This window comes from Prionailurus bengalensis, chromosome C1 (genome assembly GCF_016509475.1).
Source record: "Prionailurus bengalensis isolate Pbe53 chromosome C1, Fcat_Pben_1.1_paternal_pri, whole genome shotgun sequence".
NCBI classification, from domain to species: Eukaryota; Metazoa; Chordata; class Mammalia; order Carnivora; family Felidae; genus Prionailurus; species Prionailurus bengalensis.
This window is the reverse complement of record NC_057345.1, coordinates 105,185,026-105,201,900: the sequence shown is the minus strand read 5'-3', so window position 1 is coordinate 105,201,900 and position 16,875 is coordinate 105,185,026. Positions and strand designations below refer to the sequence as shown.

The 16,875-nt window shown below is 43.7% G+C and overlaps 3 protein-coding genes across 3 annotated transcripts; 2 read left to right on the top strand and 1 right to left on the bottom strand.

Annotated features, from left to right (window-relative positions):
- The first annotated feature begins 4,449 nt into the window (after positions 1-4,449).
- LOC122481098 (histone H2A type 2-B) lies at positions 4,450-5,065 on the top strand. Its single transcript, XM_043576103.1, has one exon. It carries the CDS (start codon positions 4,554-4,556, stop codon positions 4,944-4,946), a length of 393 nt encoding a protein of 130 aa, XP_043432038.1. The 5' UTR covers positions 4,450-4,553; the 3' UTR covers positions 4,947-5,065.
- A 25-nt stretch (positions 5,066-5,090) lies between these two features.
- LOC122481097 (histone H2A type 2-C) lies at positions 5,091-5,523 on the bottom strand. Its single transcript, XM_043576102.1, has one exon. It carries the CDS (start codon positions 5,490-5,492, stop codon positions 5,103-5,105), a length of 390 nt encoding a protein of 129 aa, XP_043432037.1. The 5' UTR covers positions 5,493-5,523; the 3' UTR covers positions 5,091-5,102.
- Positions 5,524-5,773: 250 nt separating this feature from the next.
- LOC122481099 (histone H2B type 2-E) lies at positions 5,774-8,036 on the top strand. Its single transcript, XM_043576104.1, has one exon. It carries the CDS (start codon positions 5,820-5,822, stop codon positions 6,198-6,200), a length of 381 nt encoding a protein of 126 aa, XP_043432039.1. The 5' UTR covers positions 5,774-5,819; the 3' UTR covers positions 6,201-8,036.
- Positions 8,037-16,875: the final 8,839 nt, after the last annotated feature.

The window sequence follows — 16,875 nt, the reverse complement described above, 5'->3', positions numbered from 1 at the left end:
TAGGTCATATGATAAACCTAATGTTTATTTTTATGTATGTATGTATGTATGTATGTATGTATTTAAGCTTATTTATTTATTATTGAGAGAAACAGAGAGAGCACAAGCAGGGAGAGGGGGTAGAAAGAGAGGGAGAAAGAGAACCCCAAGCAGACTCCGTGCTCAGCACAGAGCCTGGTGCGGGGCTCAGTCCCACAACCACGAGATCATGACCTCAGCCAAAATCAAGAGTCAGACACCTAGCAGACTGAGTCACTCAGACGTCCCCCTAATGTTTATTTTTGAAATGAAAAATTGGTTCAGGGGCACCTGGGTGGCTCAGTATGTTGAGCATCCGACTTCGGCTCAGGTCATGATCTCACGGTTTGTGAGTTCAAGCCCTGTGTCGAGCTCTGTGTGGACAGCTCAGAGCCTAGAGCCTGCCTTGGATTCTGTATCTCCTTCTCTCTCTGTCCCTCCTCCACTTGCACTCTGTCCCTCTCTCTCTCAAACATAAATAAACATTAAAAAAAATTTTTTTAAAGAACAATTGGTTCAAAGAATTTTGGGGATGCCCCTGCTCTGTTGGTGCTAGGTACTTTTCTAAATGTTTTACATTTATGAACTCTCTTAATTTTTACAACAGCCCCATGAAGTACCTAATATTACTTTTTTTTTTTTTTTGTGATGTTTGTTATTTTTGAGAGAGAGTGAGCGGGGGAGGGGCAGAGAGCGAGGGAGACAGAGGATCCAAAGAAGACTCTGCTGCTGTCAGCGCAGAGCCTGATGTGGGGCTCGAACCCATGAACTGCAAGATCCTGACCTGAGCTGAAGTATGACACTTAACTGAGCCACCCAGGTGCCCCATCTACTATTATTACTTTTGATTTACCAGTGAGGAAGCAGAGACGCTTAGAGGTTAGGTAACTTGCCCATGATCACATATCTGGTAAACAATGCAGAGTCAGGCTGTAGAATTTGGGCTCTTAAACATTAAGCTATTTGGCCTCCTAATACAGCTTTGGGACCTCTCAGGTTCCAGGCTCTGTATTAGGTTCTTTACATTTATCATCATTTATTCTAACAAGTCTGTTATGGTTGGATATATATGTATGTGTGTGTGTATATATATATATATATATATATATATATATATATTTGTTTAGTTGTTTAATTGACGAGCTTCCAGTATATCTTCCATCACTCTGGTTATCACAGTCTACTATTTATAGGTGGCATTTGGAGAATGGTTCTTGAGTAAAGAGAAATATTTTTGAAAAGAAGACACTAATTCCCTAAGAGTGTTATTTCATGTATTCATGCCGAAAACATTCAATTACCTTTTTAAGAGCCAGGTAGAAGGAATTAAGGACTCAGATTCAAAGATGAAGAAGACATGGTCTCTCCCTTGAGGTGGTTACAGAAAGGAAGTGAGACCAAAGCCAAAGCAGAGCGGTAAGCACTATCACCAGGATTTGAACACAGAGGTGGGTACACTGAGGCTGTGTGCGTATGGGAGTAGGGAAGGCCTCATGAAGGAGGAGGTGATATCTGGGCTGAAGGAAGGTCAAGAGGAAGATGAAGCCTTCTAATCAAAAGCAAGTGTACATGCAATGTTAGGGACCTATGGAAAGGTCCTAACTGAATGGTGTGCAGCTCAGTATGGAGGAGGCTGGAGGTGCTGGTTGTGGTGACAGAGGTGGAGGGAGAGGGGAAGAGAGAGGACTATGGAATGGGGCTAGAAGGCAAAATAACGGTTTGATTAACTGGATTCCTTGGGAAGGAACTCAGTTGCCTTTGGTTAAAAATCCCGGTTGCCTTTTTGTTAAAGGAGGTAAGATCCAGTCTGTTTGTCTGTGATGGTGTACTACTTTTACGGATGGCCTACTCTACTTCACGTTTTAATAGCTCTGGTAAGAATGCTGGGAAAAGAGCTCTGGGGAGCAATAGATAGTAATTGAGCCTGGTATAATTTGTGGGAGATTGGCCTATCTAAATTAATCTAATAAGGTTTTATAGCTGGATGGAATCTAAAATATTAAATCTAATTTTCTCTCATTCTCTTTCTCTCTTTACCAGAGGAAGAAGGGGAGGCTGTGTAAGTTAAGTGGCTGGTGAAGCCCAACATCTAGTGAGTGAAGTAGTGTAAAGAGCACAATTTTTGAGTCAGGCAGACCTGAGTTCTAATCATGTCTTAGTAAATGGCCATGTCACCTTCAGCAAGTGCCCTAACTTCTCTGAGCCTTACTTTCCTTTTCTGCGAAACAATTACATCTACTTCATAGGTAGCCCCCAGCATAGGGCTTATCACATAAGGTTCCATATATTCTCTTTGCCCTTCATCTTTCCTAACAGCACAGAGTCATTGTGATAGAGGTAAAAAAGAGATAAAAAGTGGAAGAGTTGGGGAGGTCAGTGCCTCCTCAAGCAGGGTCTCTCAAGCTACCAGAGTTATAGTAGCCCCCCCGCCCCAATCTGGACTGTCTGGGTTCAGACCCTGTAGGTCTGAAAAGTTGACACTGTCAGAACTTCCAGCGTTGATTGGCTCATTGGGGAGAGACTCACACTAACAAAACAGACAAGAAATTTATGAATAGTCTAGGGTGCAAATTCATTAACTTCTAGTGATGTATCTTATAACTAGCTCATGCATTCTCAGTCTCATATTTTTATCTTGAAGTAGAATAATCAGAAAGTTGTCGAGCCCAGTATCTGAGCTAAGAGAGTTGGGCAGTCTTCAGAAATATTTCATCCAGGTTGTAAGAAAGGCTGATGATTTCACAACCAAGGACCCTTGGTTGTGTGCGTGTGTGTGTGTGTGTGTGTGTGTGTGTGTGTATGTATTCACAGTGCTGGAGAAACAACACATTCCTATTGTAATTGCCTCATTTAGACTCTGTGTGGACTACATCTTTCTATTAACACGTGCATCTTCTGAAATGATATAATTGATTGAGTTAGAATTACCTTCAGGTACATTCTGCTATTGAAAAAGCACTCTCCCATCACCTTTGATTGGATCTGGGTGTTTCACATGTTTATACCAACATTCTTACCAGCTACAGATAGCTGATATTAACTTGCAGACTTGAGATTTCCTCTATTTTCTAGAAGCATCTCATGACAGTTCTTTGCACTAGTCTCACTTATCTGTATACCCATTGCCTGGTAGGTAGCATGTACTTGATAAATGTCAGTTCAATAAAGGTGAGGATAAAAGAGAGGACATCAGAAATGGGCTCGATGAATAGGATTTAAGTCCTCCAGTCCTCATGGAACACTCAGGAGAGGGTGCAAATGGTGTGAGGGATGTAGAACCACCCAGGATGGGAAGCTGAGGAGGAAGAAACAACTTTCCAGAAGGTTTCTCTAGAAGGCAGTTGGAAGATTAGGAAAACAAGTGTTACAGGGCTGTTGCTGAAATCTAAGAGAGCAGTGAGGAAGCAGACAGGAACATGGATTAAAAAGTGAAGAGATGCTAAGTAAGTAGCCAGATATGCTGTTGAGATGCAGGTGAGTGGATTGTAAGTGTAATTTGGCGAAAAAGAGCAAACAGAGGAGGTAGGCGGTTGTTTGGGTAAGTTCGCATCTGGATTGGTCGAGTTGTTGGGACAAATGAGTTGAGGTACCCACTAAGCAGTTTGGTGTAAGGGTCTGAGCTTCTAGAACAAATCTGGGATAGTTGAAAGCATGGAAGTGGGAAGACTCCTCGGGAAGAGCGAAGAATGGAGGGGGGTTTTGTGTAGGGGGCAGAGCCCAGACAGACACGAGAATTTAGAGCCAGGTAGAGGAAAATGAGCAGGATGGGGAAAGTCGGGGGACATTTTGAAAGCCAAAGGAGCAAGTTTCAAGGCGGTAATCGGATGCCTCCTGGAGGTCTGGAGGAGGACAGATCTTTTTCAGTCCTTGGTTACAGTGTATTCCGAGGAGCGGGGATGGCTGGGGGTGGGGCTAAGCCACACCGAAGGCCACGACTAAATTGCAGAGAAAGCAGACGGCCTTGGTAATTTTTCTGGGAGTTCGGCTGTGAACAGACAGAAAAGGCGGGACTTGGAGAGTAATTTAAGGCTCAAGGGGATAACTGGCTTCAGAATCCCTACCCTTGAGTGGGAACAACTCTGCATCTGCTGGAGGCCCCTCTGCAGGCCTTTTGGGTCCTTCTTAGGATTTCCCTTCTAGCTCTAAACTGGAAAAAAAAAGAACCAATTCCCTCCCCCCTCTCCCCACCCTCCACCTACCTCCGCCTCGCCTTCTCTAAACTGAAAACAAAAATTGCCACTCAGTAAAACGCCAAACCAGTGTTTTGTCCGAAAGCTTTCTTTCTTTAAAAATCCTCTCATGCAAATTAGGAGCTTTAATGTGGCTCCCAGCGATTGGTAGGTACGTACGAAATCCGTCATTTCCTTGTAGTGCAGGATGCAAACGAAGAGTCCGCTTTCTGCCTTCCGATTGGCTGTTTGATTGGGCTACTTCCCTTCACCCCTCCCGGTAGCTCTTATAAATTACACCAAATTGGTTATCCTTTCCACTTCCTTCTCCTTGAATAAGAAGCTGTAACTGCATTTTTGGCCGTAATGTCTGGACGCGGAAAGCAGGGAGGCAAAGCTCGCGCCAAGGCCAAGTCGCGCTCGTCCCGCGCCGGCCTGCAGTTCCCGGTGGGCCGAGTGCACCGCCTGCTGCGCAAGGGCAACTACGCCGAGCGGGTGGGGGCCGGCGCGCCGGTGTACCTGGCGGCGGTGCTGGAGTACCTGACGGCGGAAATCCTGGAGCTGGCGGGGAACGCGGCCCGCGACAACAAGAAGACGCGCATCATCCCTCGCCATTTGCAGCTAGCCGTGAGAAATGACGAAGAGCTCAACAAGTTACTCGGGGGTGTCACCATTGCCCAGGGCGGCGTCTTGCCCAATATACAGGCGGTCTTGTTGCCCAAGAAAACGGAGAGTCACAAGCCTGGCAAGAACAAGTAATTAGGAAGCTTGAGACCATCCCCACTAACCCCAAAGGCTCTTTTAAGAGCCACCAAAGTGTCAAATGAGGGGCTGATCACGGAACAGCGCATTAGCTCTTTTTTTGAAAATTTGGGTGGCTCTAAAAAGAGCCTTTGGTCTTTGGCTTGTCATGGTTTATTTGCTTTTGGCTTTGTGGCTTTCGGTTTTCTTTGGTAAGAGAACGGCCTGGATGTTAGGCAGCACGCCGCCCTGGGCGATGGTGACTTTGCCCAACAGCTTGTTCAGTTCCTCGTCGTTGCGGATGGCCAGCTGCAGGTGGCGGGGGATGATGCGCGTCTTCTTGTTGTCGCGGGCCGCGTTCCCCGCCAGCTCCAGGATTTCCGCCGTCAGATACTCCAGCACCGCCGCCATGTAGACCGGCGCGCCGGCCCCCACCCGCTCCGCGTAGTTGCCCTTGCGCAGCAGGCGGTGCACTCGGCCCACCGGGAACTGCAAGCCAGCGCGGGATGAGCGCGACTTAGCTTTAGCGCGGGCTTTGCCTCCCTGCTTTCCGCGACCCGACATGACTGAAAGTGAGGTTAGAACACCTAAAGCTCTGAACCTCACAACAAAACAGGATTGAAAGCTCAGCGATTGAAAAGCCTTTATAAGCTTTGCTAGGGGTGGGGTCAGGAACGAGTTTTTCATTGGTCCTAAATTGGCTCCAGAACTGGCCAATAAGGCCAAGAGTAGGTGCTGTTACGTAGGTATTACTGATAACGCAAGGTCCCTGCAAGGCCCAATGGAAATGAAGGACTTTTGGAGCCCTAATTTGCATACGGTGGTTATAAAAGGATCAGGCCCGCCCATTCTCGCACTTCTTTTCTTTGCTAACGCGTGTGGTGTTGTACGATGCCTGAGCCGGCAAAATCCGCTCCCGCGCCCAAGAAGGGCTCGAAAAAGGCGGTCACCAAAGCCCAGAAGAAGGATGGCAAGAAGCGCAAGCGCAGCCGCAAGGAGAGTTACTCCATCTACGTGTACAAGGTGCTCAAGCAGGTGCACCCCGACACTGGCATCTCGTCCAAGGCCATGGGCATCATGAACTCGTTCGTCAATGACATCTTTGAGCGCATCGCCGGCGAGGCCTCCCGCCTGGCGCATTACAACAAGCGCTCAACCATCACGTCCCGGGAGATCCAGACGGCTGTGCGCCTGCTGCTGCCCGGCGAGCTGGCCAAGCACGCCGTGTCCGAGGGCACCAAGGCCGTCACCAAGTACACCAGCTCCAAGTGAGTCCCTGCCGGGACACGGCGCTCGCACGGGTCGCCGGCCGCTTGACTCCAAAGGCTCTTTTCAGAGCCACCCACCTAATCACCAGAAAAGAGCTTTGTTCACTTATTTTCCCCTCACTTCCTTCTCACAAAGTAAGTTTTACTTGCGAAAGGTCATGGAAGATGGCACACGTAGTATCTAAGCCTTTCTTAAACTTGAGACTCCTGGCGCGTGACTGGCTTTGCTTTTTAATCTAGAGCGCGTCTTAAACACTTTTAACTGTCTTAGTTTTCCTACAAATCCTTTCGAATTAAGATATTGGAGAATCTGTTCCTCCTCACCTTCCGTCCCTAGACTGTGTCCTGGTCGTTCTGTTGGGTGTATGTTTCATCGGTGTTCTAAAACGAAACGAGTGATTTCGGTCATCCTCACTTAAGAAAGAGTCCCAGGACAACTAAGCCCCAGGGGCCGCGGATATTGCGTCAGAGCGCTGAAGAATTCTTCCGAGCGTTTGGCAGCTGCCTGGGTGCCCAGTCACCAGTTCTGCCCTGCGGTGTGGCCTCCTGTGGATCCCAGCGGTCTGGGCGTTAAGGGTGGAGCCTGTGCTGCCGGGTCCTAGCCTTTCCCTGATTGGACGACATGAATATTTAAAATCACCCGCCCGCTCCGGAATTTGTAGATTCTGGTTTCCGCTGCTTACTTTGGGTCTTTGAAATCCCTGTTATTTCTCGATTTGTGGATCGTTTTTGCATTTAATTCTTCTCGGAACGCTCCGGCCTTAGGTCACTGCACTGCGCTGGTCATTGAGGTCTGGGCTCAAAAGCCACCTCTGGGAGGCCTTCCCAAGTCCCACTCAGGAATTTGCGCCTCTTGTTCCTGCCTGTCATCCGGTCTCATGGTTTTCTCTTCCTCCTAGCAGCCGTCAGAAATTGGTTCGTTTCTTAGGTATGGTCTTTGTTCTCAACCCCTTAACAGAGACTTTGCTGGTCTGTTTTTCTGTATTGTCCGTGCCAATCAGTGCCTGGCACAAAGCGGACACTTAAATACTTACTGAATTATTAAGATCTGTCGAATTAATTTTCCCACCCTTTTCTTAATCCTTGATCCTTTTCTTAATCGCTCCTGTGGATGGATGGGTGCCGTTCATTTCCATTAGATACATGTGAAGACATGAAAATGGAAATGTTTTTGGAGCTCTTTGCCCAAGTCCGTCCGTGGTCGCCTCAGGGCAAGATCTCTGAGGAGGCCCGTGTTAAGATTCTTTTTGCGCCAAATAGGTGACAATGGTTGGTTCTCCCTTTACGCTCTTTAGTGTAGCGTAACCTCTTTTGGATTTTCGTTAAATTCAGAGCATTGAATCCTTTTCCAGTCTCCTTTTCTGAAACCCATCACTTCCACCCTGATCCTCTGTTCCCCATGGAGATGAGCATTTAATTTACACTCACCTTCTCATTTATCAGGAAGCCCTGAAAATATAGACCCTGTAAGACAGACAAGGTTAATAACCCTTTTGCAAAGGAGGTTGAGAAAAGCAATGGGATTGGTTCACTGGTCATGCAGCCAACTTTTCCACCTTTGTATCCTCAAATGCGTGGACAATTGCATTTTAGTTTTGTTTTGTGTGATTACAGAATGTTCACAGTCTTTCTGTCCAAGCCTTGATTTTGCTGATGAAGACACTGATCAGTTATTCAACTCTGCTTTTGGCTAAGGGGTTCTGGGGTTGATCCTAAGAGTTTTGTGAATTCAGACGGACTCCAGACATCATGAACTGAATAAGTCTTCTGTTTCCCACATGCGTGTTTTCAAGTATGTGTAGATGCTATTGTATTAATAAAATTACCGATTAATTTAAAAGCTTGGCTGCTTTCTTTTTATCTGCAATATATTTTCTCATTAAATGAAGTAAACAGATACAACCACTGCTGGGTCTGTGGAAAAGGATAAATATTTATAAACCATTGGCCAAAATTACTTCTACCCAAGATGTGCACTGGGGTTGAAGTAGCTTGTTATGAGGACACTGTTAATGTTTAGTCATTTAAAAAGACATGACCACAAATAAGAAGCATTATAAACAAGGTAGAAGAAATAAAGTCCTTAAGAAAGTTTAGCTAACACCTATAGAGCACTTACTATGTGCCAGACAATGTTCTCCAGGCCCTTTATACATATTGACTCATTTAATCCTCGCAAGAACCTCATGAAATAGTTACCATTATTATCTCCCATTTTATAGTTGAGGAAACTGAGGCATAGAAAGACCTCTCCTCAGAAACTCTCCAGAGAATAAACTGCTAGTTCAGGATTTAAGGGATTTGAGAGAGTAAGATCAATCTCTGAAAACCTGGATCCCTCCTTGGATTTTGGGGGGAAATTATCTATGCTTTACAATTAAAAGGAATATCACCTGCTTTATTCTTTTCAGGATGTGCCCTGTATATAAATCTATGGTGGTGGTGGTGGCTGAAATCCTTGGGGAGGGGACTGAGGGGGTTCTGGTTCTCCATCGGAGAGGCCATATCTCAACTTGCTTATCAGTTGGAATCCCTTCACTAATATGAGAGAGTCTTGGTTACTGGTTTCAGGCTCGTCCTGGGCATGGTGTTCACTAGCAAGGAAACTGCAGAGTGGGGAAGGGGAAGAGGTGATAAAATTTGAAATTTTAACTCCAGAGGGGAGCTAATTAGTGATAGTGAGTTTAATCTTCCTAAAGAACCTTTTTCATCGCTTCTTTCTCCTGCTCAGACATCTGTTGTCTATTTGCTTATGTTGGGGTTAACAATGATTGTTATAATAATTGCCTCTACTTATTGAGCACTTAACTACTTCATGGTCCTCTGCATTGCATCATTCGATCTATAACTGGCACCACTGAAGTAGATTCCATTATCATCATCCTTATTTTCTAGATAAAGGAAACAGCCTCAGAGAAGTTAAATAACTTGTCCAGGATTGTTTAGGAAGTAAGTGGTGGAGCTGTAATCCAACACACATTTTTAAAAAGCTTGATATTCAAAGCTTTCCAAAATCTGCCTCTTCCTCCTTTTATAGCTGTGTCTCCTACTGCTCTCCTATAGGGTTAGGTGGGTTTTCTGCTCTACTTCAAATGGTCTGTTCACCTTCCACTAAACCCATTTGCTCCTTCCCAGGTCTGGATTGGATTGCTCCTTCCTTCTGGCTTGGCCAGAGTTTTCTTTCAAGCCAAAGTCATACCTTCCAGCTCAAATGACACCTCTTCCTTCATTTCTCTATCATACCCACTTGCACACACCTGTTCTATTCAAGTGGGAGAAAGTGTTAGGGTTGTACCTCACCTCTTCTAGGATCAAACCTCTCGGATATTCCATGTTCTCCTGCTAGAGTAATCTTCCAAGCACAGGTCTGACCTCATCACCTACCTGCTGATAAACCTCCAGTGGCCTGTATCACTGCCTCAGTTTGGCCTTCAAGAGAAAAAAAATAAAACAGAAAACATAAAACTTTATCAGTAATTCTTACCATATTTGGTTTCACAATGTGGCCTGGGGAGGGGGCCTTTCTTTAAGAGGGAGGTTAACATAGCTCACAATACAGGTAATCAGTAATTCTGACACAGAGAGTAGTAAGCCTGAAGGGCAGCTCTGTTTGGGTTTCAGCAAGTGACCCTTAACTGCAAGACTGTCCCTGTGCCTAGGGAGACTAAGTTTCATCATTCATTTCATATGGGCAATGGAAAATCTTTGTCTACTAATTTTGTAAATCTATTAAGTATCTATTGATATTAAGTTCTATAAGAAAGGCTCTCTAGGATCATTCCTCTTCTCTGACTCCTAAGCATTGCTAGATATGATATCATTGATTCATTTTTTCATTCAAAAATTGATTGAGTGTGTTAGATATCAGGCAATCTGCTGGGCAGTGAGCATACAAGATTCAACAAAACAGAGTGGCTTCTGCCTCCCTGGACTTTTAGTGCCTAGGAGAGAAGTTGGATATTAAACCAGTGACTATAATAAAGTGTGATGAGTGTTAAGTGGGATAAGTGCCGGCACAGATAGTGCAATGGAGGGAGGCCTAACTTGACATTGGGGGGGGGCGAGGAAGGCCTCTGGGAGGAGGGGACTTTAGGGTGAGGCCTGAGGTGGATGGGAAGGAAGAGTGTTCCAGGCCATGGGTGGCATGGGCAAAGGCCTGGGGGAGAGCAAAAGCCAGCTGGCTCAGAGAAGTAGGAGAAACTGCAAGAAGCAGTTTAGAGGGCAAGTTTAGGTAGCGTTTGGAGGGCAAGGAGGAGAGCACAGTAAAACGAGTTTACACCGGAAGGTAGAGCCCAGACCTTGCCAGATTAGACCAGACATATGGAAACAGACTTTAGAAAACCCTATTAGCTTCTAGGCTAATGTGACTATGGAGACAGGAAGGAGCCAAATGGCAGTGAAAACACAAATGGCAGTGAAAACACAGTCTCAGAGGCCACAGGGTCTATGTCCATTAAAGCACCTTCTGGGGCAGATGGCACCCTGGCCCTCAAATGGGTATCCATTCACTGCAATGGGGTATCCCTTAACAGAAATGGCTGCATCAGGCCATCCAGGCCGATACCAGCCACCATGGCGCTCTGAGGAACCATGAGATTTCGAGGGGTCTGTGAGATTCATAATAGGTCAAATGTAAAGGTTTGCTAATGCCCAGTGCTGGTTAAGGTTAGAGAAATGGGGTAATCTTATACACTATTAGTGGGAGAAGAATGTGGTGCAAACTTTTTAGTGGGTAATGTAACAATAACTATCACAATTCCCTTTTCATATACGAAACAAAACAAAAATGTCTAAACAAAATCCTCCAAGATATTTATGCAGGGAGGGTAAATAGCAGCTTTTTATTTCTATTTTCTATTTTTTCCTACTTTTTTATTATTAAAAATTTGTTTTTAAAGTTTATTTTGAGAGAGCGCGCGCATGCGCACAAGCGGGGGAGGGGGCAGAGAGGAAAGACAGAATCTCACGCAAGCTCTGTGCCATCAGCGCACAGCCAGATTCGGAGCTCGTACTCACCAACCAACCGCGAGATCACGACCTGAGCCGAAATGGGAGTCAGACACTTAATTGACTGAGCCACCCAGGCACCCCTCTACTTTTTAAAAAGTTTATTTATTTATTTTTATTAAAAATTTTAAACGTTTTATTTATTTTTGAGACAGGAAGAGACAGAGTATGAACAGGGGAGGGTCAGAGAGAGGGAGACAGAATCTGAAACAAGCTCCAGGCTCTGAGCTGTCAGCACTCCAACTCGCGGACGGTGAGATCATGACCTGAGCCGAAGTCGGCCGCTTAACCGACTGAGCCACCCAGGCGCCCCTATTTATTTATTTTTGAAAGAGAGAGAGAGAGAGAGAGAGAGAGTGGGTGCGGGAGCCAGGGAGGAGCAGAGACAGAGGAACAGAATTCCAAGCGCAGAGCAAAGTTTGGAAGTCACAAACTGAGATCATGACCTGAACCTAAATCAAAAGACGGCCGCTTAACCGACTGAGCCACCCAGGTGTCCCAACAGCAGCTTTTTATTAAAAGCATATTTTTAATTCTTGATAATTGAGAAATTAAAACATATACACAGAGGGGAAGATACCCATTACCCAACTTCATCAATTACCAACTTAAGACTGTCTGTCCTGTATCATTTTGAAGCAGATCACAGACAGCATATTATTTCATCCATAAATATTTCCTTATGTATCTCTAAAAGATAAGGACCACAATACCAAGTCACATCTAAACAAATTAACAATAGTTCCTTAATTCATCAAATATCCAGTTGGTGTTAAACTTAATCTACATGTCACAGCTTTAAAAAAATGCTTGGTTTAAATCTGAATCCAAATAAGTTCTGAACATAATGGTTGGTTGACACATATTTCAACTCTAATATATGTTTCCCATCCATCTCTATTTTTTCTTTTTTCTTTTTTTAATTATTTAAAAAAATTTTTTAATGTTTATTCATTTTTGAGAGAGAGAGAGCATGAGCAGGGAAGGGGCAGAGAGAGAGGGAGACACAGAATCTGAAGCAGGCTCCAGGCCCCCAGCTGTCAGCACAGACCCAGACGCAGGCTTGAACTCACAAACTGCGAGATCATAACCTGAGCCAGAGTCAGACGCTCAACCGACTGAGCCACCCAGGTGCCCCCTTTTTTTCTTTTTTAAATGTTTGTTTATTTTTGAGAGTGAGAGAGAGTGCATGAGTAGGGGAGGGGTAGAGAGAGAATGAGACACAGAATCAGAAGCAGGCTCCAGGCTCCGAGCTGTCAGCCCAGAGCCCGACACTGGGCTCGAACCCACGAACTGAGAGATGATGCCCTGATCTGGAGTCAGACGCTTAATCGCTTGACCGACTGAGCCTCCCCAGGTGCCGCCATCCCTATTTTCATGTAATTTCTTTGTTAAAGAGACATGGTTGTTTTTCCTATAGAGTTTTCCAGTTGGGATTTTGCCTATGGCTTCCCTGTGATGTAGTTTGTTGTGATTCTTTGTCCCTTTACGTTTCCTGTAGAAACAGAGAGAATAAATGGAGCAGAAGGTGATTAGATTTAGATTCATTTTTGTACTTTCTGGCAAGACTGCTGCACAGGTGGTGCTATTTTTTTTTTCTCTGTCAGGAGACACACAATGTGTAGTTGCTCCCCTTTTTGTGACAATAGCTGTTGATGCTTAATGCTTGGATCCTTTAATTCATTAGTGGCTGCAAAATGATATTCTAGCACTCCTCAATTTTATTAGCTGGCAAGCTTCAATAAAGAGAAAGCAGTATTATTTTTAATATTAAACACTCAGAAAGTACTTAACTATCTAATAGGTGAAAAGAGAGTGACAGGATCCCTTTTGATATAAATAAAAAAGTGTATGTATGTATTCGTATGTATACATGCATATATATATGAAGGAAACATTTTTCTGGAATTTCATATGATAAAACTCATAATAGTGGCTAGTCATAAGGAGAAGAGTTTGGGTAGCCCAGAAGGAGGATTTTACTTTTTCTTTATATCTTTCAATATTATTTGAATTTTTGATGAATGTATGCTTGAAATCATTGTCAGCAGAGGTTATTTGGACAGTGGGGTTATTGGCCTTAAGGAAAAACAAAAACAAAAACAAAAACCCGGTGCTGTGAGAATATTTTTGGTGAAAATAATGCTTCAAATACCTATCCTAATGCTTGGCATCTAGTAGACCCTCAATTCATCTTCATTAATTCTGAAAAACAGTTTAAAAAATCTTCAAGAGGGGTGCCTGGGTGGCTAGTCGGTTAAGCACCTGACTTAAGCTCAGGTCAAGATCTGTTTGTGGGTTCGAGCCCTGTGTTGGGCTCTGTGCTGACAGCGCAGAGCCTGGAGCTGCTTCAGATTCTGCGTCTCCTTCTCTCTCTGCCCCTCCTCTGCTTGCGATCTGTCTCTCTCTCTGTCTCAAAAATAAATACACGTTAACATTTTTAAATAAAAAAAATAAATAAAACATCTTCAACAATATAACCAGCACTCAATCTAGACAGCAACAATGGACTCCAAGTGTTCCTGGGACTTGTGTATGGACCTACAGGTCTGGGATTGGGACTCTGCTAGTACAATCACTTAAAAAATCGTGAACATCAACTTTAAAAGAGTTATGCTCTGAAGTGATTTTCCTGACTAGTCAATTTTACTGCTGAGGCCTCTGTCATAGATTAGGTCCTCAGCCAGGTCAGGAGAGACAGTCAGGCTCTTTAAGGAGGACTGACTGGGTCATGGAGGGGTGTGAAATCAGGTGATGAGAGTACAGAGGATTGGCCCTGGACAGTTGGCATGGGTTACTGAGCAAGTCAAGAGCAGTATTTGGGGAAGGTTATTCTGACCCTCTTAATCTTTACTCTGACTGAGCCATGCAGGATAAATTGGTGCTCCTAAATGTTACTCTTATTTTTCTGAAATTTGCAAATCACACATAATCTGAGGATCTTTTACTGTATTTGCTGTATATATTTAGTAGAACCACTGCCCTTTTTTCTTATTATTCCTTTGTATGTTTATTTTTTACTCCCTTGCAGACAATCATTCTAATTTTGCTTCTATGTGTTTGTGCAAAAGGTGTATTGCTTTCTATGCATTAAAAATAATTATTCTTGGGGTGCCTGGGTGGCTCAGTGGGTTAGGCATCCAATTTCAGCTCAGGTCACGATCTCTCACTCCGTGAGTTCGAGCCCCGTGTCAGGCTGTGTGCTGACAGCTTGGAGCATGAAGCCTGCTTCGGATGTTGTATCTCCTTCTCTCTCTGCCCCTCCCCGCTAGTGTGCTCTCTCTCTCTCTCTCAAAAATAAACATTAAAAAATTAAAAAAAATTATCCTTGCATACTATATATTGTATTTATATGGTATTTTTGAAATAATAAATTACAGAGATGAATAGATTAATGGTTTCCAGGGAATGGGGGTGAGATGGGAGGTGGTTGGGAAGACACTGGGAAGTTCTTTTGAGATAACTGAATGGGATGGTATCTTGATTGTGGTGGTGGTTACACGAATTTACACATGGAATAAAATTGCATAGAATTACATGCACAAACGCACATGAACTCAGGTTAAAAAAACATGTGAGAAGTCATTAAGGTCTGCATATTAGTTAACAGTAATGTACCAATGTCAATTTTCTAATTTTTGCGATTGCATTGCAGGTATTTAACACATCACCATGGGGAAAGGCTTAGTGAGGGGCACATGGAACTGTTTGTACTGTTTTTGCAACTTCCTGTGAGTCTATTACCATTTCAAAATAAAAACTAAAAAGCTACAGAACATACTTTACTAGTAATTAAATAGATGCAAAGGTAAAATAGAATGTCATATATATTGTTTTCAATAGAAAAATTCTTCTTTGGTGCCAGACAATGTTTTAAACACTTTACACGGATTACCTCATTAAAAAAATTTTTTTTTTAACATTTATTCATTTTTTGAGAGACAGAGAGAGAGCACAAGCAGGGGAGAGGCAGAGAAAGGGGGAGACACAGAATCCGAAGCAGGCTCCAGGCTCTGCGCTGTCAGCACAGAGCCCAGTGCAGGGCTTGAACCCATGAAACATAAGATCATGACCTGAGCTGAAGTCGGATGTTTAAACGACTGAGCCACCCAGGCGCCCCTGGATTACCTCATTTTATTCCCCTAATCTAATAGCCTAATAACACTATCAGCAGGTAGCATCATTATTTCCATTGTACAGATGTGGAGACAGAACCACTGAGGGGTTAAGTCACATGTCAGTAAGTGGCCAAGCCAAGATTAAAAGTCAGAGTCTCTTTTCAGTCATTATGCTGTACTACTAATGTCAAGCAAGATATTGAGGCAGCATTTACAGCAGTTAACAATATTGTAAATAACCAAAAATGTAGGAATGCTGAAATAAATATAGGAAAAAAAAATCATCCTATCTCAATCAACCTGCAACCAGCACTTAGCTATTTATTGATATCAAGCCATATTTACTGACTAGTTTTCAAAGAGGAAGAACATATACCAGGGAAACAGTGAAGTGTCTCACCAAACAAGGAAAAACTAGAGTTAATAGGTTGTGGGGAAGCATGGACTGTAGAGTTTTGATGGGCTTAAAGCAAAGCAGGGCTGTGTGAAAGGATGGACATCAGAATTAGGCTTTGAAGTGTATCCAGGTTCCTGTTTCCTTGGAAACCACAAAGTTAAGATAAAGATGAATGTTGTGTTTAGAAACCTCTTATTGAAGTTTTGTACTTGGGTTGAAAATCAAGGTCTGTGTCAAAGTGATTTAGGTCCTCTTGGCGGGAGGGGGATGTTTCATTCTAGTTGATGTGATTTCAAACTGAAAAGGTTCTGGTAGTCTGTGACTTTTAGAACAGATTTCTCAGTGAATAAGAAAGCAGTAGTCATTCAAAGAAGGGGATCGTGACAATATAGCTGCAGCATGTCCTTGAGACCTATGTTTCCTGCTATTTCTTTGGCTAGCTGTATCTATTATCCCAGCCTGATGAATAGCAGAACACATCTTTACTTTCTCAGTTCTAGTTAATTTCTACTCTCTGAGAATGTATGTAAGTGGGATCGTGTTTTATATCTTATTCTATGTTTTACTTTTTCCCTTCTCTAATCCTATTTTAAAAATTGGCCTTTCCTGCTCATTCATCTCCCACAGAACGCAACCTGTGTCTGTGCTATCCCTGTTGTGATGTGAACATTCAATCTGTTGATTGAACTGCTGCATTAAACTGCATGATGGGCAAAACCACATTTCATCTCCTCACTCTCAGTGACAAACATCCAGGTTTGCTCTAACTCCCCATCACAAAAAGTGCTACAATGAACATTGTTGTACATTTCCCTTATGGACCTAGGTAAGAATATCTTTTAGATAAAAAACCAGGAACAGAACTGCTTATTGGGATCCGTTTATTCTTTTTTTTTTTTTAATTTTTTAATGTGTATTTTTGAGAGAGACAGAGATAGAGACAGTGTGAGCAGGGGCGGCGGAGGGGCAGGAAGAGAGGGAGACACAGAACTGCAAGCAGGCTCCAGGTTCTGCACTGTCAGCACAGAGCCGGATGCAGGGTTCGAACTTATGAACTGTGAGATCATGACCCCAGCCAAAGCCTAGCTTAACTGACTGAGACACCAGGCAAGCCCAGAATCTGTTTATTCTTAACAGAACAAAGAGTACCAAGCTCC